The 23,064-nt window shown below is 45.6% G+C and overlaps 1 protein-coding gene across 10 annotated transcripts in view; it reads right to left on the reverse strand.

Annotated features, from left to right (window-relative positions):
• Positions 1-23,064, reverse strand: part of DNAJC6 (DnaJ heat shock protein family (Hsp40) member C6) — a 195,408-nt gene that overhangs the window by 45,019 nt on the left and 127,325 nt on the right. For all 10 annotated transcript variants that reach the window (XM_089300494.1, XM_051856406.3, XM_070078346.2 and 7 more), the window contains 3 exons: positions 8,998-9,148; positions 6,417-6,466; positions 6,165-6,313 (listed from right to left, as the gene is read on the reverse strand). In XM_089300494.1, the coding sequence (XP_089156620.1) occupies positions 6,165-6,313; positions 6,417-6,466; positions 8,998-9,131 (333 nt within the window). In that variant the 5' untranslated portion in view covers positions 9,132-9,148. The remainder of the gene's footprint in view (positions 1-6,164; positions 6,314-6,416; positions 6,467-8,997; positions 9,149-23,064) is intronic.

A 23,064-nucleotide genomic window follows, 5' to 3' on the forward strand; every position in this document is an offset into this window, starting at 1 on the left:
GTAGTGAGTCTCAGCTAAAAGTCAGTTAAATTGTTCTTAGTACAATAGGCTAATAGCTCCAGAATCATGAAGTCAATCAAGTAAATAATTTCAAGTACTCCATAATTGTATATTTACTTGATCTATAATTATACATCATTAAGCAAACACACAATTAGAATTTCTTTTAAAAGCATGTGCTTTGTCTAAAGGAATAAAACGTTAATGCATAAACAAAACAAAACAAAAATTTTAAGGAATTCAATCATTGCAAGCTAATTTTGTAGCTCTCTGGGGCCTACAGCTTCATGTAATAAACATAATCCGTGAGTATGCAACCCTCCACGGTGCTACCTCCAGTCTCCCTGAACACCTCCTGGAGTCACTGAATATGAGGGAAGATCCTATGGATTACAAGGCTACCACGACACCCCTTGGTGGGAAAGAGGCCAAACATCACCAGGACTGGATGTCACTCAAGTTTCATCTCTCCATTAACCCTAGCATAAGGCAAGATGAGTAAAAGCATTCCCACTTCTAAGTATAGAAGCAAAAGTGCTACATCATCTGACTAAGTGCTATATCCAGTGTTTTATGAATCTCTTCCCTCTTTTGAAAACTAGTATTTTATTCAGTCACCTATTGTGGCATTTTGTTATTATCCATTTTAATCATAGCTACCACTTACTGAATGCTGGCTCTAAGATAGACAATGCTATTAAATTTATTCCTTGCAGTAAGGCATTCAATAACTGCAAGCTATTTTTGTAGCTCTCTGGAGCTACAGAAAAAAATCTTAAGCACACCTGTGAGGTGGGTGCTTATATTGCTATATTCATCATACACCAATGAGATGAGAGAGAATTGAGTCCCAGAAGAGGTGATACAACTTACACAGTAAGAAAAACAGCTGAGATGTGAACCAAGATTTGTGGGTTTTTTTAAGAGTTGAGAGGTAGAGTTACAGACAGTTAGAGGGAGAGAAAAAGAGAAAGGTCTTCCAACTGCTGGTTCACTCCTTAAATGGCTGCAATGTCCAGAGCTGAGCCAATCAAAAACCAGGAGCCAAGAGCTTCTTAGAGGTCTGTGCAGGGGTGGGTGAGTACAGTGACCCAAGCACTTGGGCCATCTTGTACTGCTTTCCCAGGCCATAGTAGAGAGCTGGATTGAAGAGGAGCAGCCAGGACTAACTAGAACCAGTGACACAGGGGATGCCAGCAGCACAGGTGAAGGATTAACCTACTGTGCACAGCGCCAGCCCCTGTGGGTCTTTTTGACTCGGATTAAGAACACCTGGTTTAGATGATGCATCTTGTGTTCTGGACTTCACTGTCAGCTTCAGTGCTTTTATTTCCTCAAGGTGGATGTTGGCAATGAAGAGGAAAACTAGCATTCAACACCTGTTCTGCAGTCTTTAGAACGTGGAGCTATCTGTCATGTGCTGTTTTGAGTTGGAGCCTCTGCTAAACTGACTACACAGAATCCCATTTTAATGTAGGTACATATATAAATACGAATAAAATTGCTATGCGGTTATTTTATGCAATGCCTGTCACCTCATATGGCTTCTAAGCATAAGAATTAATCAAACTGGGGACAGTACTGCGGTGTGGGTTAACCTGCTGCCTGCAGTGCCAGCATCCCATATGGGTGCCAGTTCAAGTCTCAACTGCTCCACTACCAATCCAGCTCCCTGCTAACGCACCTGGGAAAGCAGCAGCAGATGTACCCACTTGGAAGACACAGAAGCAGCTCTTGGCTCCTGGCTTCAGATTGGCTGAGCTCCAGCCCTTGTTGCCATTTGAGGAAGTGAACCAGCAAATGGAAGATCTGTCTCTGTCTATCCCTCTCTCTGTAACTTTGCTTTTCAAATAAATAAACGTCTTTTTTTAAAAAAGGAGTTAATCAAAATATAGAATAACAACTCTCAACAAAGTAAAAGCCTACTGAAAACAGCCTGTCTCTGCTGCCATCCTCTGATTTCCCCACTAAGCACATAGTACTTAGATGAACTTTTACTTTTTACAGGTCCATGTGCAGCCTGCTCTTTCTACTGATTAATCGACACTGAGGAAGTTACAAAACCCTCATATCTACAGGATAAGTAAAAAAAATAGGTGAGGCAGTTCTTGAGAGAGAAAAAGCCTGATTTTAATGAGTAAATCAAGAATTCAATGGCATAAACATTAGGCTCAATAAAAAAGCAATCAATCACATAATCACAGTGTATATTGAGTTCAGGTTCCCAGGCACAGAGACAGGCAATAAAGACAGAGTTGGGTTCCATGAACCTGTAAAAACAACCAGTACCATGTTTAGTCTTTTGCAGCATCTGTATCTATGGAAGATTCTGCCATCTATATTTATTGATCATTGCAGACCTACCACTCCTCTAAACCGGAAGAAGGGAGAAAAGATTCTAGTCCTTGTGGATTAGAAGATGGGAACCAAGAAGCCTTTTCTAATTAATGCGATAGTGAGAAGCAAATCAAACCACAGAGAAATCCTGGGGAGAGAAAGGTCTAGGAGCCTGAAAAGTGATCTAACTCAATGGAAAAGAGAAGGAAGATGAAAATAACACAAAGGCTTTGGGACTGTCTTCCCAAGATGCAGCTGAGGGTTGAGGGAGATAGGTGAGGGTTCCAGTTCCACTCTGCCAAGTTGTGGGCCTCCCTGGGAAGAGCTAAGGATGCAGTGCAATCCTGGGTCTTAAGGGAAAGAACTGGAAAATCCTTGTGGTGTGTGGAAATCCTCCTCTCAATAAAGTCAGACTAACAGAGGAGGGTGTTCACGGACAGCTTTTTACAGCCAGAGAGAAGCTTGTGTAGAGACAGAGTGCATGTGCAACCCTGGCTGGAACCTGGGATACTGGGGACATGAAAAACAATAAAAAATGAAACTACAGAGGCAGGCAGAGGCCAGCCCATGAAACACCTGGTAAGACACATTCTATAATGTGCATGAAGAGAAATGACCCCACTCCTTTCACAAGACAAGCCTTCCTCCTGCTTCAAGGTCCAGCTGTCACTGCTGCTTCCTTTCACTGAACCCCCTTAGCAGCTGTTGTAAATCCCATTCACACCTACCTCTAGAATGCCCTTGCTTCTTCCTCCAGCTAAGCTTAAGTGCCTTGAGAACAAGACCTAACTCTCTTTTGTTTGCCATGTTTAACAATTCCTGCTACATTCATTCTTTAGGAGACATTTATTAGCCAAACCAGGCCCCATTCTAGGTATCAAGGAAAATAAATCTGCCTCCTGCTCTTCTGGGGCAAGAGAGCCAGTCAGGGTAGATGCTCCGTGTGTAACTGCTGGTTCCTCTGGGAAACTGTTAGGTCCAGGCACACAATCTTTAGTTATACTGATGGATATGTTCTTTCAAGATACCTTTAGGGAGACTGCTTTTTATAAATACTATTCACAGACACTTTCATCCGGATGAGTGTTTCTATAGTGACATCATGTCTTTACTTACTTCTGGAGGGAAAAATATCCCAGATGGTCACAGATCTTTCAAGATCATATAAAACTTCCAGAACTATTTTACAGGATGTTTCACTGTCCTTCAATTATGAAAATGATGGCATGGGGTTGGCATCATGGCACAGCGTTTAAACTACTGCATGCAGCACCAGCCTCCCATATGGATGCCAGTTCAAGTTACAGCTTCTCCACTTCCAATCCAGCTCCCAACTAATGCACCTGGGAAAACAGTAGAAGATGGCCCAAGTACTTGGGGCCCAGGCCACCCACAAGACCTGATGGAGTTACAGGTTCCTAGCTTAAGCTTGGTGCCAGGCCTGGCCATTTTAGCTATTTGGGAAGTAAGCCAGCAGATGGATGATTCTCTCTCTCCCCCACCCCCCTCCATTGCTGCCTTTTAAATAAATAAAATAATTCTTTTAAAAAATGGAGCAAACAATAGGCTAATCCTCCGCCTGTGGCCGGCGCCAGCACCCCGAGTTCTAGTCCCTGTCGGGGTGCTGGATTCAGTCCCAGTTGCTCCTCTTCCAGTCCAGCTCTCTGCTATGGCCCGGGAGTGCAGTGGAGGATGTCCCAAGTGCTTGGGCCCTGCACCCGCGTGGGAGACCAGGAGGAAGCACATGGCTCCTGGCTTCGAATTGGCGCAGCGCAACGGCCGCAGCAGCCATTGGGGGGTGAACCAACAGAAAAGGAAGACCTTTCTCTCTGTCTCTCTCTCTCTCTCTCTCACTAACTCTGCCTGTCAAAAAAAAAAAGGGGGGGGGGGAGCAAAAATGACATTTTTTTAAAGGATGGCACTGATCAGTCTCTAAACATGAAAAATCAATTTAAAAGATTAGCAACAAAAAGTTAGAAACAAAATATCTGCACACAGCTTTTTTTATGTTAATTCACTCTCTAAATTAGGTAATAGGTAGAACACAAGTTTAGTCTATTACAGTGGATTTTAAAACCTTGCATTTAAAATCTGTGCTACTTAGAACAAACTACTTTAGAATGGTTTTATCAGCTTTTCTCAAAGAATGGTCCCCACAGCAACTGCACAGCATCCCCTGAGGCTGCTAAAAATGAAAATTCTCACTCCACCCTTCTCCTGCTTAATCAAGAATTAACAAGCCCTCCAGGTGATTCTGTGCACACTACAGTTTGAGGCTGTTATCAGAACACATTGAAACACCAGTTCTTAACAAAGCTCCCCCAAGAGAGCTCAGTGAGCATAGAAGCCCACCTTCTGGTGTGTTTAGAAACTGAGGCCCAGAGATTATCAACGGCAACCAGTTATCTGGAGCAAATACATTCCAGAACAAAGCTGAGATCCTAGGCACACAACACTGACAACCAGCTACCACTAAGCACATAGTACTTAGATGAACTTTTACTTTTTACAGGTCCACGTGCAGACTGCTCTTTCTACTGATTAATCGACACTGAGGAAGTTACAAAACCCTCATATCTACAGGATAAGTAAAAAAATAGGTGAGGCAGTTCTTGAGAGAGAAAAAGCCTGATTTTAATGAGTAAATCAAGAATTCAGTGGCATAAACATTAGGCTCAATAAAAAACTGAGACCTAAGCCAGCTCTCGGAATTACTGTAACCACTTGAATTTAGCAACATTTCTCTGCAAAGATGAAAAAGTTCCTTTAATGGATAATCCAGATTTTCCAGGCAATCCTGACAGCCCTGGGTAGTGAACCCCAGGCCACTAACTAGTGTGGTCATGAATCTCTTGGTGCCTCAGTTTCTCCATCTACCTAAAAGGTCTGTTGAAAGAATTAAATGTAGTATTGCATGCAAAATTCTCAGCACAATGAAAATGCTCTATAAATGTTGGCTGCTGTTCTGTTAATACTAGCAATAATAGTATTATCAAGCCTCCAGTGTGAATTGTTAATGTACTATCCTTCACTAATGAAAGAAGCTCCTTTACTGAATGTCAGAGAGGTATTTCCATTCATTCTGGTGTATCTATGCTGGTCTGGCCACACTGCTTCATCTTGATACCCAAGCAGTAATAAGAAAGGGTCGGCCGGCACCATGGCTCAATAGGCTAATCCTCCACCTGCGGCGCCGGCACACCGGGTTCTAGTCCTGGTCGGGGCGCCGGATTCTGTCCCGGTTGCTCCTCTTCCAGGCCAGCTCTCTGCTATGGCCCGGGAGTGCAGTGAAGGATGGCCCAAGTGTTGGGCCCTGCACCCCATGGGAGATCAGGAGAAGCACCTGGCTCCTGGCTTCAGATCAGCATGGTGCGCCGGCCACAGCGTGCCAGCCGCGGCAGCCATTGGAGGGTGAACCAATGGCAAAAGGAAGACCTTTCTCTCTGTGTGTCTCTCTCTCACTGTCCACTCTGCCAGTCAAAAAAAAGGGGGGGGGTCAAAGGCAAAATGAGTGTTACAGCATAAGGGTAGCCAACTGCCCTACACAGTAGTTCATTCTCCAACTTGAACCTTAGGAACGATGTACCAAGGAGAAACCAACCAAATGATCTGAGACCCCAACTCATATGGTGAATTACTAGCACACTTTCCTACAAAAACCCTCACTTAAGGAGAAACTTCAGAATATCTCACGATAGCCCCAAAAGTATTTTGTGGACAGAAGTATCCAGAGTTTACCTGCCTAATGCCAAAGGCTCTCAGGGCATGTAAAGGGAAAACATGTGTTATGCCTTCGACAGTGCCATCCCAGGGCTAACAGTCCTTACCCGGCTGTGAAACTTGGCGGTTCGATAAGACTTAGGCGACAGGTTGTAGACTGTGTAGTGGTCAAGATGTCTGGAGTCCAGAAAGCTTCGAATGTCATCTACCTGATTCCTGAATCCTATGTCAACACTGTCCAGAGGAAAGGACATCACTAGGAGAGATTATACAGAAAGAAAACAGGTCACCTAACTCTGCTTCTATGGCAGGCACTGAGAGCTGAACCAAGCAGCAGCTGATAAACAGGAGACACTCACCAATAATTCTGGAGGTTACGTAAGTGAAGTCTAAATCTCCCTTCGTATAGCTAAAGGTGAAACAGGAAAGGGAACTCATTAAAATGACACAAATACACCAAGACATTTTTCTCAATCACTTTTTCATGACAAATTGGACACTTTATCCAGGAGGCATCCATTGAGTCCTCTGAAGCCCTTATCCCTAACAAGGAGCATCACCGAGAGAGAAGACAGCCCAACTCTCAGGGGTATAAATAAAGATACCACTCCAACAGAGCCCTACAGAGGCTGCTTCAGGAAGAGGCTCCAGCTCAGAATAGGAAACACAGCTTACTCATTAATTCTGATTGTTCTGGCCTCTCTTTCTGTGTGGAAATTACTCCTTTAAGTGAATTGCTAAGAGGTAGGCAAAGATGTGATTGAAAAAAAAACAAATGACACCTCCCCTTTTTCTTTCTTTCTTTTCTTTTCTTTTTTTTCTTTTTTTTTTTTTTTGCCTACCAGGCCTAGATTGGGAACTGGAAGTAAATGTTAATTTTACTTTTGAACAAAAATTAAAGTGCTAATTATAAATTGGACTTGATGTTTGAATTTCTGATTCAAAACTGCATGTTGTTACTTAAAAGCGATGCTAGAGGCACTGGCACAGTGGGTTAAGCCACTGCTTGTGATGTCAGCATCCCATATTGGAATGTTGGCTCAAATCCCAGCTACTCCAATTCTAATCCAGCTCCCCGCTAATGCACCTGGGAAGGCAGTGGAGATGGTCCAAGCACTTGAGCCCCTGCCATCCATGTAGGAGACAAGGATGTAGTTCCAGGCTCAAGAATCCAGTCTGGCCCAGCCTTGCCTCCTTTTTTTTTTTTTTTTTTTTTTTTTTTTTTTTTTTGACAGGCAGAGTGGACAGTGAGAGAGAGAGAGAGAGAGAGAGAAAGGTCTTCCTTTGCCGTTGGTTCACCCTCCAATGGCCGCCGCGGCCAGCGCGATGCGACCGGCGCACCGCGCTGATCCGATGGCAGGAGCCAGGAGCCAGGTGCTTTTCCTGGTCTCCCATGGGGTGCAGGGCCCAAGCACCTGGGCCATCCTCCACTGCACTCCCGGGCCACAGCAGAGGGCTGGCCTGGAAGAGGGGCAACCGGGACAGAATCCGGCGCCCCGACCGGGACTAGAACCCGGTGTGCCGGCGCCGCTAGGCGGAGGATTAGCCTAGTGAGCCGCGGCGCCGGCCTTTTTTTTTTTTTTTTTTGACAGGCAGAGTGGACAGTGAGAGAGAGAGACAGAGAGAAAGGTCTTCCTTTTGCCTTGGTTCACCCTCCAATGGCCGGCGCGGCCGGAGTGCTGTGGTCGGCGCACCACACTGATCCGATGGCAGGAGCCAGGTACTTATCCTGGTCTCCCATGGGGTGCAGGGCCCAAGCACTTGGGCCATCCTCCACTGCACTCCCAGGCCACAGCAGAGAGCTGGCCTGGAAGAGGGGCAACCAGGATAGAATCCGGCACCCCGACCGGGACTAGAACCCGGTGTGCCGGCGCCGCAAGGCAGAGGATTAGCCTAGTGAGCCGCAGCGCCGGCCAGCCTTGGCTCTTACAGGCATTTAGGGACTGAACCAGTGGATGGAAGACCTCTCTATCTCTGTCTTTCAAACAAATACATTTTTAAAAGTGCTCCTAGCATTTTCAAATACTTATGAATAAAACAAAATAATTTGCATGGCCTACTTGTAAGAATTTTCTCACAACAGAAAAGCATAAAACTTCTCCCAGTGAATAAATTTTAAAGGGCTAGTAGAATGCAAAACCAAAGTTCTGTTTAACTTATAATCCAAGCCGGCGCCGCGGCTCACTAGGCTAATCCTCCGCCTTGCGGCGCCGGCACACTGGGTTCTAGTCCCGGTCAGGGCGCCGGATTCTGTCCTGGTTGCCCCTCTTCCAGGCCAGCTCTCTGCTGTGGCCAGGGAGTGCAGTGGAGGATGGCCCAGGTGCTTGGGCCCTGCACCCCATGGGAGACCAGGAGAAGCACCTGGCTCCTGGCTCCTGCCATCGGATCAGCGTGGTGTGCCGGCCACAGCGCGCTGGCCGCGGCGGCCATTGGAGGGTGAACCAACGGCAAAGGAAGACCTTTCTCTCTGTCTCGCTCTCTCACTGTCCACTCTGCCTGTCAAAAAAAAAAAAAAAAAAACTTATAATCCATAGGTATTGCTCATTCAGAGCGCAGTGTATTATGTCTCATTTAACCTTCAATCCACCCAAAGAGAGAAATCTTACCAGGGTACAAAAATTAAAGCTCAGAGAAGTTAATTAACTTGCCTTCACTCACACAGTTGACAAGGGCAGACACTGCACTAAAGCCCAGGATGTGTGACTCTAAACCAGGAACAGCAACCATGACACTCTAATGTACCAAAGCGCTGACTTCTCCCTGCCTATGCTTGTAGCTCCTAAAGGACTCCATGGCTTCAACGACATTCCCCAGCTCATCAGATCCCATGCGATTATGTCACAAAATGGACACTCTTTGAACCAAACATGCAGGTGGCAGGAAACCAGTTTCTTTGGGAGCATAGAGGTCAACGCCCTTCACTGTGAAACATGTACGTACCTGGTCACAGACTGTATAACTCTAGATGATGTATCCTTAAGGGTGTCCTTCAGGTTGTCCTTGAGGTTACTAAAGAGTCTCCCTGCGCCTCCTTTCACCATGTCAAAGAGACCTCCCCCGTAGCTGGGCTCCATGTCTGGAGAAGAGGCACCTGCCAAGGAAAAACAGAAAAGATGGTCACAGCACTGACCACACCCAAACCAATCCTTCTCCTTTCCTAAACCTGCAGAGACCGTCTTCGGGAGTCTGGGCAGACATTCCTGGATGGAACACCCAGCTCTCAAAATCTTCCAACTCCATGATGGCAAGGCTTCTGGTCTTCGCAGGGGAGCAAGTTCAGTCCCCCACGGAGGCCCTGAGACAGAACCCTCTGGAGCTGCCTTGCCCAACCCTGTGGCCACCAGTCAGCCACATGGAGCAACTGAGCACTTGAAATATGATGAGTTCACACAGAGTGTGCTCTAAGTGCAAAACACATACCAAATTCCAAAGACTTGATGCAAAAAAAAAAAAAAAAAAAAAAAAAAAAAAAAAAAAGCATATTTGTGTGTGTGTAGACTATTTCAAGATTTTTATTTTGGCTATATGCTGAAGTGACAATACTTCAGATACATGAATTTTAAAATACACTATTAAAATTTGTTTCATGGGGCCAGCGCCGTTGCGCACTAGGTTAATCCTCCACCTGCAGCGCTGGCATCCCATATGGGCCCCCAGGTTCTAGTCCCAGTTGCTCCTCTTCCAGTCCAGCTCTCTGCTGTGGCCTGGGAAGGCACTGGAGGATGGCCCAAGTGCTTGGGTGCCTGCACCTGTGTGGGAGACCTGGAGGAAGCACCAGGCTCCTGGCTTCGGATCAGCATAGCTCCGGCCATTGCGGCCATTTGGGGAGTGAACCAACAGAAGGAAGACCTTTCTCTCTGTCTCTCTCACTGTCTATAACTCTACCTGTCAAATAAATAAAATCTTTTAAAAAATTTGTTTCATGTGTTTCCTCTTACTTTACTAATGTGGATCCCATTAAATGACACATGTGACCTGCATGAAACTGCTCTTGGACAGCGCTGCCCAGGCAGACTGCCCAGGAAGAGCAGTACTGGGTTAAGTGAGTCCAGGAGCCTCCTTTGTCCTCTGATAGAGCAGACGCATGAAAGTCCCCATCCATGGCTGTCCTTCAAAGCAGTAGTTTACCTCCACCATGGAAAATGTCCTCTGAAACACCGTGGTTGGAGCTTTAGGCCTGAGAACACATGGCAGTCACTAGTGTCATTTCCAAATATTTCAGGTTCTCTTTCTTTACAACTTTACAAGTGTTCCTCAGCCTTGGCACTGCTGGCATTTGCAGTCAAATACTTTTTGGTTGTGTGCCTGCCTAGAAAGACCTGCTCTGTGCATTTCAAGAGGTTTAGTGCCATCACTGGCTAGTCACCAGACATCAACAGCAGCTGCCCCTACCTTCACCCCCAGGTTGGGACAACTAAAAATGTCTCAAGACATTGGTAAATATCCCCTGCAGGGAAAAAAATTACCACTGGTTGAAAACCCCCACTCAAGTTTATAAAGTGTGAGGGGAAGCACTGTGTATCACTTCTGGGATAAAATGTTTAACTGCCAGTGGGACACTGTTACCATAGGAGACTCTCCACCCCCTTCTCTACTTTTTTCTGTCTCTGCCTCTCTCGTTTCCACAGAAATGGGCAAGGTTTAGGATCACAAATTCTGTGTCTAGGACTCCTGGTTTGTAGAGTGAGGAGTTATATGGCAGAGCTCACAGATGACATTTGATGAATATTTAGCATGAGTAAAATTATCATGTTACTAACAGCCACCAATATCTGGGAAATGTTAAATACCCCAGCACAATCTAGGCTATCTACAAGGACTGATAGATGAAGGCAACAGGAATCCACGTGGATGAAGTTAATGGAATCATGGCCAGGGGCTACAAAGCCTCTAGACAAGAGCTTGGGTCATTCTCAACAGGGTTCCTGCTCATCCCTGCTACTAGGAGTATGACCTCACTCTAAGCCTCTTTCTTATCTGTAAAATTGTTATAAAGACAGTGCTTATCTCATACAGAAATGTTACATGAGTGCATATAAAGCTGTTAGTAGAGTATCTAGTGCACCTTGGGATCAAGAGAGTGTAGGTATAATAACAGTATACCACATCCTGAAATTCCTATGCTGATGTTCTGTCTAGTCTTTGTCTACTTTTCATTCAGAAGATGACAAAGGACAAGAATAACATCCATTCTTTGTTCTAAATGTAGTATTGTGACTTTTAATTAAAAGATAATAAAAATATTAGGCATGGAAAGCCAAGACACCCTGCAAAAAAAAAAAAAAAAAAGAAGAAGAAGACCTAAATGGAAGATCTTTGCGAGTGAGATCCCAGTGGAAAGAACGGGGCCATCAAAGAAGGAGGTACCTTTCTCTGAAGGCAGGAGAGAACTTCCACTTTGACTATGACCCTGTCTGAATAAGATTGAAGTCGGCGAACGCAAAAGGCTTCCATAGCCTTGGCAACTCATGACTAGAGCCTAGGGAGATTACTGACACCATAAACAAGAGTGTCAAATTGTTAAGTCAACAACAGGAGTCACTGTGTACTTACCTCTCATGTGGGATCTGTCTTTAATGTGTTGTCCAATGTGAAGTAATGCTATAACTAGTGTTTTACACTTTGTGTTTCTGTGTGGGTGCAAACTGATGAAATCTTTACTTAATATATACTGAATTGATCTTCTGTATATAAAGAGAATTGAAAATGAATCTTGGGCCGGCGCCGCGGCTCACTAGGCTAATCCTCCGCCTAGCGGCGCCGGCACACCTGGTTCTAGTCCCGGTCGGGGCGCCGGATTCTGTCCCGGTTGCCCCTCTTCCAGGCCAGCCCTCTGCTGTGGCCAGGGAGTGCAGTGGAGGATGGCCCAGGTGCTTGGGCCCTGCACCCCATGGGAGACCAGGAAAAAGCACCTGGCTCCTGGCTCCTGCCATCGGATCAGCACGGTGCACCGGCCACAGCGCATCGGCCGCGGCTGCCATTGGAGGGTGAACCAACGGCAAAGGAAGACCTTTCTCTCTGTCTCTCTCTCTCACTGTCCACTCTGCCTGTCACAAAAAAAAAAAAAAAAAAAAAAAAAAAGAATCTTGATGTGAATGGAATGGGAGAGGGAGCAGGAGATGGGAGGGGTGTGAGTGGGAGGGAAATTATGAATTATGGGGGGGGGGAAGCCATTGTAATCCATTAACTGTACTTTGAAAATTTATACTTACTAAATAATTTAAAAATTCCTAAAATAGCCATTTTACATAAAGTACCTACTACAGATATTATTCTTAGCATTTTACATTTATTTTCAACTCATTTATTATTCATAAGTTCCATAAGAAGTAAATAATACTCATGTTATTATTCCCCCTTTATAGACCAGAAAACTAAGGCACAGAAGTCAAGAAACTTCTGTAAGGGCAAACAAACCAGTAAATAAATGTCATAGCTGTAATGTGAGCCCTAGTGATCCCTTCCAATCCACCTTTCTTTCTTCTACTGTCATCCTGAATTTTATATTTACAATTCCAGTTAATTTCTTGCAAGGCATTACTAATGCTGGTATCCATAAGCAATACATTGATAATATTTTACATTTTTAAGCTGTACACAAATGGTACTCTGTTTGTATTCTTTTTTACTTATCATAGTTCAAACTTCATCTATGCTATACCATATGTAACTTAGTTCACTTAATATAATATCAAGGCCAGCGCCGCGGCTCAATAGGCTAATCCTCCGCCTTGCGGCGCCGGCACACCGGGTTCTAGTCCCGGTCGGGGCGCTGGATTCTGTCCCAGTTGCCCCTCTTCCAGTCCAGCTCTCTGCTATGGCCTGGGAGTGCAGTGGAGGATGGCCCAAGTCCTTGGGCCCTGTACCCGCATGGGAGACCAGGAGAAGCACCTGGCTCCCGGCTTCGGATCAGCACGATGCGCTGGCCACAGCGCGCCGGCCATTGGAGGGTGAACCAACGGCAAAAAGGAAGACCTTTCTCTCTGTCTCTCTCTCTCACTATCTACTCTGCCTATAAAAAAAAATATATATATATATATAATATCAAATACCTCATTGATGAGCACTTAGGTTGTTTGCTACAACAAACCATGTACTTATGAACACATCGCCTTGATTACATATGGGAGATTCTAAGTTATACCTAGGAATAGAACTTGCTAGTAGGTAAAGTATGCACATCTTCAAATTTCTCAGTATTGACAAATTATTTTCAAGAGTAGTAATATCAGACTTTTCCCAAGTAGAACATAGGAGCTCTTTCACTCTATAATCTCCTTAACACTTGGTATCATCAGGTTTTGAAATTTTGCTAGTTTGGTTAAGTATAAATCAGTATTTCATTCTGGTCTTATCCTGTGATTTTCCTGATTATTAATGAGGTAGAGTATTTTTTGTTGTGTTTGTTGGCCAGACAGTTGATCTTTAAATCATGTTGAAAACACCTGCTACACTCCTGCATGCCATGCTGATGCTCATTCATAGACCTACAAATACATGTTGACTGTCATGTTCTTCCCTCCCAATCACAAAAGCTATTGATGCCTATGTCACCATTAGGCACCTATTTGCAAATGGGTTCTATTAGAAGTTGCAGAGAATGAATGCTGGCAAATAAACAAGTGAATGGATGTGTGAACAAACAATAATAGTATCTACCACTTACTGAGCTCTCCTCTGCAGTAGAAACTCTGTATGGGCCTTTATGATAATACAACTGGAAGAGCAGGAAAGGAGTTATTATCTCCATTTTACAGATGAAGAAATGGAGCCTCAAAGAAGCAACTCGCTGATGATCTCAGCTAACAACCAGTAGAACCTGCAATTCAAACCCAGATCTCTACAATTCCGAAGGCCATGGTCATCTACCACTTCATGTTATTCCACAACCCCATATCTCACATTTCTAAAAACTGTCACCAGCCAGGTTCCTACCTGCCTCGTAAACAACTGTGCCTCTGCTATTTCTCCTCCACTTCCCACCTATGCCTATCTTCTGGGTGCTCCCAGCAGCAGCAGATGTCCCCGCAACAAGCAACCTCATAAATCACTGCATCTGTCAGGCCAACCAAATCAATCTCATTATGCAGGCAGATTGGAAGCAGACCAGCCAGGAATCTATTGTGGCTGCAATATGGGATGTTGGTGTTACAGGCGGCAGCTTAACCCCCTGTTCCACAGTGCAGATCCTTGCTTCTGGTCTTCTAAACATTAGGAATCCCAAAGAAAACTTACTCTATGCTTAGAAATGACACAGGGCAGAATGTGGTTCTCTGAGATTTGTCTTTGGTGCACTTACATTCCTTTTTTTTTTTTTTAAGATTTTATTCATTGATTTGAGAGGTAGAGTTACTGGCAGTGAGGGAGAGACAGAGAGAAAGGCCCTCCACCCCAGTGGGTTCACACCCCAGATGGCTGCAACGAACAGAGCTGAGCTGATCCAAAGCCAGGAGCCAGGTGCTTCTTCCCGGTTTCCCGTGCAGGTGCAGGGGCCCAAGCACTTGGGCCATCCTCCACTGCTTTCCCAGGCCACAGCAGAAAGCTGGATCCGAAGAGGGTCAGCCGGGACTAGAACCGGCACCCATATGGGATGCCGGTGCCACAGTCGGAGGATTAACCTACTGCACCATGGCTCTGTCCCAGGCTTACATTCTTTTTTTTTTTTTTTTTTTTTGACAGGCAGAGTGGACAGTGAGAGAGAGACAGAGAGAGAAAGGTCTTCCTTTTGCCGTTGGTTCACCCTCCAATGGCCGCCGCTGCAGCCGGCGCACCGCGCTGATCCGATGGCAGGAGCCAGGATCCAGGTGCTTTTTCCTGGTCTCCCATGGGGTGCAGGGCCCAAGCACCTGGGCCATCCTCCACTGCACTCCCTGGCCATAGCAGAGAGCTGGCCTGGAAGAGGGGCAACCGGGACAGAATCCGGCGCCCCGACCGGGACTAGAACCCGGTGTGCCGGCACCGCAAGGTGGAGGATTAGCCTATTGAGCCACGGCGCCGGCCAGGCTTACATTCTAAAATGACAAGATGACATGGAACAAGAACTCGCAGCCTTAGAGACAGAGGCCTGGGTCTTTCTCTTCAGACAGCCCCAGAACTGTCATGCTGTCACCACGCTGACCATCCAACTCCTCAAATCCCTGAGCACCACTTAGTAACCTTTTGGGAGCCATTTTAGCCAACATGTTTAGAAAAGTGTTGGAGGTGAGAAACTTTCCTTTCTTGAGACAGCAAGTATTCTTATCATCTAGTAAAGAGGTTGGAAAACCTTCCCAGTAACAAGCCAGGTGATAAATACTTCAGACTTTGTGGGCCATAATATCTGTACCACAACTACCCAACTCTGCCAACTTAGCATGACAGCAGCCAAGACAAGATGTAAATCCAGGTGCAGCTGTATTTTCATAAAACCACTTTTAGACACTAGAATTCACTTTTCATGTAATTCTGCCTTTGACTTTTTTCAGTCATTTCAAAATGTAAAGGCCATTGTTCTTCCCCAGTGTGCAGAGACAAGCAGTCCACTGGATCCAGCCCACAGGCTGTAGTTGTTCATCCCTCATCTCTCTAGAGTCATTATTTTTTTTTTGCACATCCTTTTCTGACTGCATCATTTCTCTTCATTGTGTCCTGTTTTGAAACCTCCCTGTCCTTTCAACTAGTGGAGGCAGAATCTGTGCTTTTGGCACTTATGTAACTCATCAGGAAAAGTCAGAGCACATGCTTACCTAAAAGAACTATTTGGGAAAAAATCAAATCATGACCCTCTGCCTCTGCTCTGCTTTGTATCCTGGCTACTTGGACATATCATTTGGCTATGTGAAAACTACAGATGGGCTCTGACAAGCCGGTCTGGTTTCTGCAGCATCACAAGGTGCTAATGAGCAGAGTGCACAGCCTGAGTGATGGTTACAGTGTGGTTTTTAGATAATGGGATATTTATATCTGTTAATAGATTGGAGCCTCAGAGTTCTATTCTGTCATGAAACTGAGAGTTGGAGAAGTGTCTGGGCAATCAATTTAGCTGAAAAAAAAAAAACTTTCAAGATCAGTCCTATTCACAATATCTCCTAAAAGAATTAAGTACCTTGGAATAAATTTAACCAAGTATGTCAAAGATCTCTACAATGAAAACTACAAAACACTAAAGAAAGAAACAGAAGACGACATTAAAAATGGAAAATCATCCATGTTTATGGATTGGAAGAATCAACATCATCAAAATGTCCATACTACCAAAAGCAATTTACAGATTCAATGTGAACCCAATCAAAATACCAATGACATTCTTCTCACATTTACAAAAATGATGTTAAAATTCATATGGAAACACAATAGACCCTGAATAGCTAAAGCCCTCTTATAAAACAAAAACAAAGCCAGAGGCATCACAACACCAGATTTCAAGACATACTACAGAGCATTTATAATGAAAACAGCATAGTAAAGGCACAAAAACAGACTGGTAGACCAATGGAACAGAATAGAAACTCCAGAAATCAATCCAGGCATCTATAACCAACTTATCTTTGACAAAGGAGCTAAAATCAATCCCAGGAAGAATGACAGTCTCTTTAACAAATGGTGCTGGGGACCGGCGCCGCGGCTCACTAGGCTAATCCTCCGCCTTGCGGCGCCGGCACACCGGGTTCTAGTCCCGGTAGGGGTGCTGGATTCTGTCCCCGTTGCCCCTCTTCCAGGCCAGCTCTCTGCTGTGGCCAGGGAGTGCAGTGGAGGATGGCCCAAGTGCTTGGGCCCTGCACCCCATGGGAGACCAGGAGAAGCACCTGGCTCCTGCCATTGGATCAGCGCGGTGCACCGGCAGCAGCGCGCTGGCCGCGGCAGCCATTGGAGGGTGAACCAATGGCAAAAGGAAGACCTTTCTGTCTCTCTCTCTCACTGTCCACTCTGCCTGTCAAAAAAAAAAAAAAAAATGGTGCTGGGGAAACTGGATCTCCACATGCAGAAATATAAATCTAGACCCATATCTATACCTTAGTCAAAAATCCACTCAAAATGGATCGAAGACCTAAATCTATGACCCAATATCCTCAAATTACTAGAGAACATTGGGGAAACTATGCAAGATATTGGCATAAGCAAAAACTTATTGGAAAAGACCCCAGAAGCACAGGCAATCAAAGCAAAAATGGACAAAAGGATTACAGCAAGCTCAGAGGCTTCTGCACTGCAAAAGAAACACTCAACAAAGTGAGGAGGTAACCGACAGAATGGGAGAAAATATTTGCACAAACAACTCAGTTAAGAAATGGGCAAATGTCTTGAACAGGCTTTTTTTTTTTTTTTTTGGACAGGCAGAGTGGACAGTGAGAGAGAGACAGAGAGAAAGGTCTTCCTTTGCCGTTGGTTCACCTTCATTGGCCGCCGTGGTCGGCGCACTGCGGCCGGTGCACCACACTGATCTGAAGCCAGGAGCCAGGTACTTCTCCTGGTCTCCCATGGGGTGCAGGGCCCAAGGACTTGGGCCATCCTCCACTGTACTTCCCTGGCCACAGCAGAGAGCTGGCCTGGAAGAGGGGCAACCGGGACAGAATCCGGCGCCCCGACCGGGACTAGAACCCGGTGTGCTGGTGCCGCAAGGCGGAGGATTAGCCTAGTGAGCCGCAGCGCTGGCCTGAACAGACATTTTTCAAGAGAGGAAATTCAAATGACCAACAGACACTTGAGAAAATGCTCAGGATGACCAGCAGTCAGAGAAATGCAAATTAAAACCCAGTGAGGTTTCACCTCACTCTAGGCAGAAGAGCTCACATTCAGAAATCAACAAATGACAAATGCTAGTGAGGACATGGGGAAAAAGGTACCTTGGTCCACTGTTGGTAAGAATGTAGACTGGTGCAGCCACTGTGTAAGACAGTATATAGATACCTCAGAAATCTGAATATAAATCTACCATATTATCCAGCCATTCCACTCCTGTGAATTTACCCAAACCAAAAGAAATCAGCATATGAAATATTTATCTGTACCCCCATGTTCACTGCAGCACAATTCACAATAGCTAAGATATATGGAATCAACCCGATGTCCATCAACTGTTGATTGGATAAAGAAATTACGATATAGGCCGGTGCCACGGCTCACTTGGCTAATCCTCTACCTGCGGCACTGGCACACTGGGTTCTAGTCCCAGTTGGGGCGCCGGATTCTGTCCCGGTTGCTGCTCTTCCAGTCCAGCTCTCTGCTGTGGTCCGGGAGTGCAGTGGAGGATGGCCCAAGTGCTTGGGCCCTGTATCCACATGGGAGACCAGGAGGAAGCTCCTGGCTCCTGGCTTCGGATCGGCGCAGTGCGCCAGCCGCATCAGCCATTGCAGGGTGAACCAACGGAAAAGCAAGACCTTTCTCTCTGTCTCTCTCTCTCACTAACTCTGCCTGTCAAAAAAAAAAAAAAAGAAGGAAAGAAAGAATGCAGATGATATAATAAATAAATATAACAACTCAAACTTACTGAACACCTACTACATACCAGGCACTGATCCAAATGCTCTATTGGCAGTAACACCTTGATTCTGCACAGCAGTCCCAGATGCTCTTCATTTATCACATGAAGAAAAAGCACAGCCGCATCAAAGACTGCCCAAGGACCCACAGTCAGAGACTCAGCATTCATACCCACTCATTGCTCCAGAGCCCAGGCTTTCATGCACTACATTTCCAAATGAGCTCCAGCAAGTAAATCCAGGTGAGCGAATGAGTGACTTTTGTTTATGTGATTCTAGTTATATTTATTGTACACTTTACATTCATTGTACAGTTCAGACATGCTATATAAAATGAAGACCACAGGCAGGTGCTATGCTGTTCAAGTTCAAGATGTCCTTTCTCAGCAGCTGTGGAGACCTCTCTCCCCTGCATGGTTCATCACAGTTCCCAGGCACTTGACTGTGTCTCAGCCCAGCCTGGGAGAGGTGGCAAAGGTGGCCCATGATCCCTGCAGCAGTACTGTGTGGTCCTCTGCTCCAGCAGGTGGGGGGCAGAGCAGAACATCCTTCAATGCTTGACTCATGCTCAGATCTGAGACCCATCAAGCTCTGGTGTAAATCCTCAAGATCATCCAGTGTGAGAGGGGCAAGGAAGCCAGCAGAGGACTCTTGGCTGCAGTTGCAGTTCTTGGGCCACCAGCCTTCCTCGGCAGGTCCTCTAGGGCTCCTCCTCAAAGACACTGCCCTAGAACAGAGCCTTCCCCCTTTCAGGATGCTCTTTGTCATCTGGTTCTAGCAGTTGTGAGTTACAAGTCTGCAGCGTTCAGGAGGCCTGAGGGATGGCTGACAGCTGAATGCCAACATCAGGATCTGGTCACAGTCATGCTTCTTTACTGCAGGCATTTGCCTCAGTGGTTGTCTGAGTATCACAATGCTACAAACATCCTGCCCTGGCTTCTGTAGAGTTGCCCACTGCAGGACAGACATTCCCAATACTAAAGTGACCCTGCATGATCAACATTCAGACAACTTTAAATAAAAAATGTTATTCTCCTTGCCCTGGGAGAACACCATCCCTTTTCCACAGTGCTCTGCAATGGGCAAGGGACCAGCACCATTCATGCAAAGGCTTCCTCACGCTCATTTATCACAAGTGTTTCAGCTCTTGCTTCCCAGCAGTTAGAGAATGAATTACATGGGGATAACAACACTGAAAAGCCCACTGCCTTGGCTTTTGAAGTCAGACAGTTCAACGTCATTCCCCACCCACTCTAAGCCAGGGGAGCTTCGAGGAGACAGGAGGGGACTGGGGAGACAGCTCTCAGACTCAAGACTTGGTTTCTCTGCCTAAAATGTGCATGAGGGGTGAGAACTTGGTCTGTTGATTAAGATGCTCATTAAGATGCCCACATTCCAGCAGATTGAGCCACTGCCTGTGATGCCAGCATTTAAGTGTCAGTTCTAGTCCGGGCTGCTCCATTTCCAATCTAGCTCCCTGCTAATGTGCCTGGAAAGGCAACAGCAGATGACCCAAATGCTTGGGCCTCTGCCACCTACATCAGATACAGAGTTCCAGGCTCCTGGCTTTGGCCTGGCCCAGCCCTGGCCACCGAAGCCATTTGGGTACTAAACCAGCAGATGGAAGATCTCTCCCTCTCCCTCCCTCTCTCTCTCTCTCTCTCTCTCTCTCTCTTCTTTTCAAATAAATAAATAAATCTTTTAAAAAGAATTCCTGCATTCTATACTGGAGTGCCTGGGTATGCATCCTGGTCTGCTCCTGATTCCAGGTTCCTGTTAACACAGTCCTCGTGAGCAACAGGTGATGGCATATGTTTTTGGATCCTTGCCATTCACATGGGGGATCCAGATAGTTTCGGGCTCTCAACTTTGGCCAGGTGCTGCCCCAGCCATTGTGAGCATTTAGGGAGTAGACTAATAGATGGGAGCATACATGCTCTTTCTCTCTGTTTCTCTGCCTCTCAAAAAAAATAACTTTTTTATTTATTTATTTATTTTTTTGACAGGCAGAGTGGACAGTGAGAGAGAGAGACAGAGAGAAAGGTCTTCCTTTTGCCGTTGGTTCACCCTCCAATGGCCGCCGCGGCCAGCGCACTGCGGCCGGCGCACCGCGCTGATCCGATGGCAGGAGCCAGGAGCCAGGTGCCTTTCCTGGTCTCCCTTGGGGTGCAGGGCCCAAGCACCTGGGCCTTCCTCCACTGCACTCCCTGGCCACAGCAGAGAGCTGGTCTGGAAGAGGGGCAACCGGGACAGAATCCGGTGCCCCTACCGGGACTAGAACCCAGTGTGCCGGCGCCGCTAGGCGGAGGATTAGCCTAGTGAGCCGCGGCGCCGGCTAAAATAACTTTTTTATTTAAAGTTGTCTGATGTTGACCATGTCATTATATTCCTCTAGGCCACCTCCTCGCCTACAACTGGAACCAATTAAAAACAAAAACTTGGGACTGGTGCTGTGGCATAGCAGGTTAAGCCTCTGCCTGATGTGCTGGCATCCCATATAGGCACCCCTGCTCCACTTCTAATCCAACTCCCTGCTGACAGCCTGAGAAAGCAGTGGAAGGTGGCCTACATGCTTGGGCTCCTGCACCCAAGTGGGAGACCTGGAAGACACTCCTGACTCCTGGATCCTGGCTTCAGATCAGCCCAGCTCCGGCCACTGTGGCCATTTCAGGAGTAAACCAGTGGATGGAAGACTTCTCTGTCTCTCCCTCTCTCTGTAACTCTGTTTCTCAAATAAATAAATAAACATTAAAAAAATTTCTTGCATCCATCAAATGAGATTGAGATTGACCTGATTTTTAAGTTGTGAAACATTTTTAAATGCTCAAAAACTTTGATTCTGAAAAATTGAGCTCTCATGGTAATGAGTCCACAAACTGCCTACCTGAGAATGCCTGAGAACAGAACTAGAAATAAGTATCTCATAACAAATAAATAAAAACATCAACACTCCCTAGGCCAAAAAAAGGTTAGACATTGGACAAAGCCACCATTGTTAAATACAGGCTTTACATTAGCCAAGACTGGCTTGGATCCCACTTTACCACTTGCAGGACATACAGCCCATAGAAGAAAATGGTCCAAGTCTGGATTTCCTTATCTGCAGAATAGAAACATTAATAGAATATCACACAGGACCGTGGTGAGGATTATAGTAAACTCTTTACACAGAGTCTGGTGCAACATGAACACTTAATAAATGACAGCTACCAGGTGGCTGTGGGGATAGAAAGGTTAAATCCATGAAAAATGCTGCCTCCAGCAAAGTTAAGCAGCCTCAGCATAAAACGTCACACTGCTCAGCTTTGTCAAGGCTGACAAAGCCAGATGAGACATGGGGGCAGAATCTCTTCCTGGGGCTTCCAGCTATGACATGTACAAACCCTCCAATTCGGGGAGTTCAGAATCACAAGTGTTTAACAAAGATGAACTTTCTGATAGCTCTCAGGCTTCTACTTCCCATTCTGAAGTGATCTGGTGCCTGGTGTGGGACACCTATTATGAGCCATTTGCAGGACTGATATTCAGATTCACAAGGAGCAGAAATGCAGATTTTTAAATATTGTGACACTGCTGTACTATCTGACACATAACAGGAGCTTGGTGATAGTGCATGGCAGTGGCCCTGGACATAGACAAGTCTGACAATACTCAGCAGCCCAGGCACAGAACCTGGAGCATGTGCAGCATCCAACAGCAGCTTCTGAGGAGCCCAGCCCTAGCAGGGAGGGGATGCCAGTGACAGGACTGCTGGGTCCAGGCCACATGGGCAGCACTGGCATCCGAGTGCCTCACAGCTCTTACAGTTCAACAGCAGGCCCAGCCCTCCTCAAACTGAACAAGGCACCCCCCTTTATGACAATTTCTTTAATGGGCAATTTTGTGGAAGGATCTGCTGCTACTCCCTCTGTCAAACCATGGCTCAAATATGGAGTTCACAGATCTAGCAATAAGACTCTTAAAGATGTCTAAAAGTCAACAAAAAACATTGGAAACTAGAGTAATAAGTAGTTTCTGCTGTAAGTTTTAGTTACAAAACATATGCTTGTGTATATCTGTTTATCTACAGAACAAAGAGGGCTACACTTTATTATATATGTTATACTATATACCAATTATTAAATATTTTTTATCACTACAGATAACATTTTAAAATCTGCACTCAGTTTTCACGTGTTTGGTGGGAACAGCACTAGATTAGAGGTCTGTACCTCCAGCTGCTTCCCAAGCTGTGTAGCCATGGAAGAATAGCAGATAATATAAATATAGGAATAAATGATTACCTAACTCTCATAAGTCTAAAATCCTCATTGTATAAAGACTATCTTTTTTTTTTTTTTAAGATTTACTTATTTTTTTAAAGGCAGAGTGAAAGACACACACACAGAAAGAGAGAGAGAGATCTTCCACCACTTGGTTACTCCTCCAATGGCTACAACAGCCAGGGCTGGAAATAACCAAAGCCAGGAGTCAGGAAATCCATGTGGGTCTCCCACATGGGTAGCAGGAGCCCAAGGATTTGGGCCATCATTTGCCGTACATTAGCAGG

This window comes from Oryctolagus cuniculus, chromosome 7 (genome assembly GCF_051225735.1).
Source record: "Oryctolagus cuniculus isolate XC-2025 breed Fujian yellow rabbit chromosome 7, ASM5122573v1, whole genome shotgun sequence".
Classification (NCBI taxonomy): domain Eukaryota; kingdom Metazoa; phylum Chordata; class Mammalia; order Lagomorpha; family Leporidae; genus Oryctolagus; species Oryctolagus cuniculus.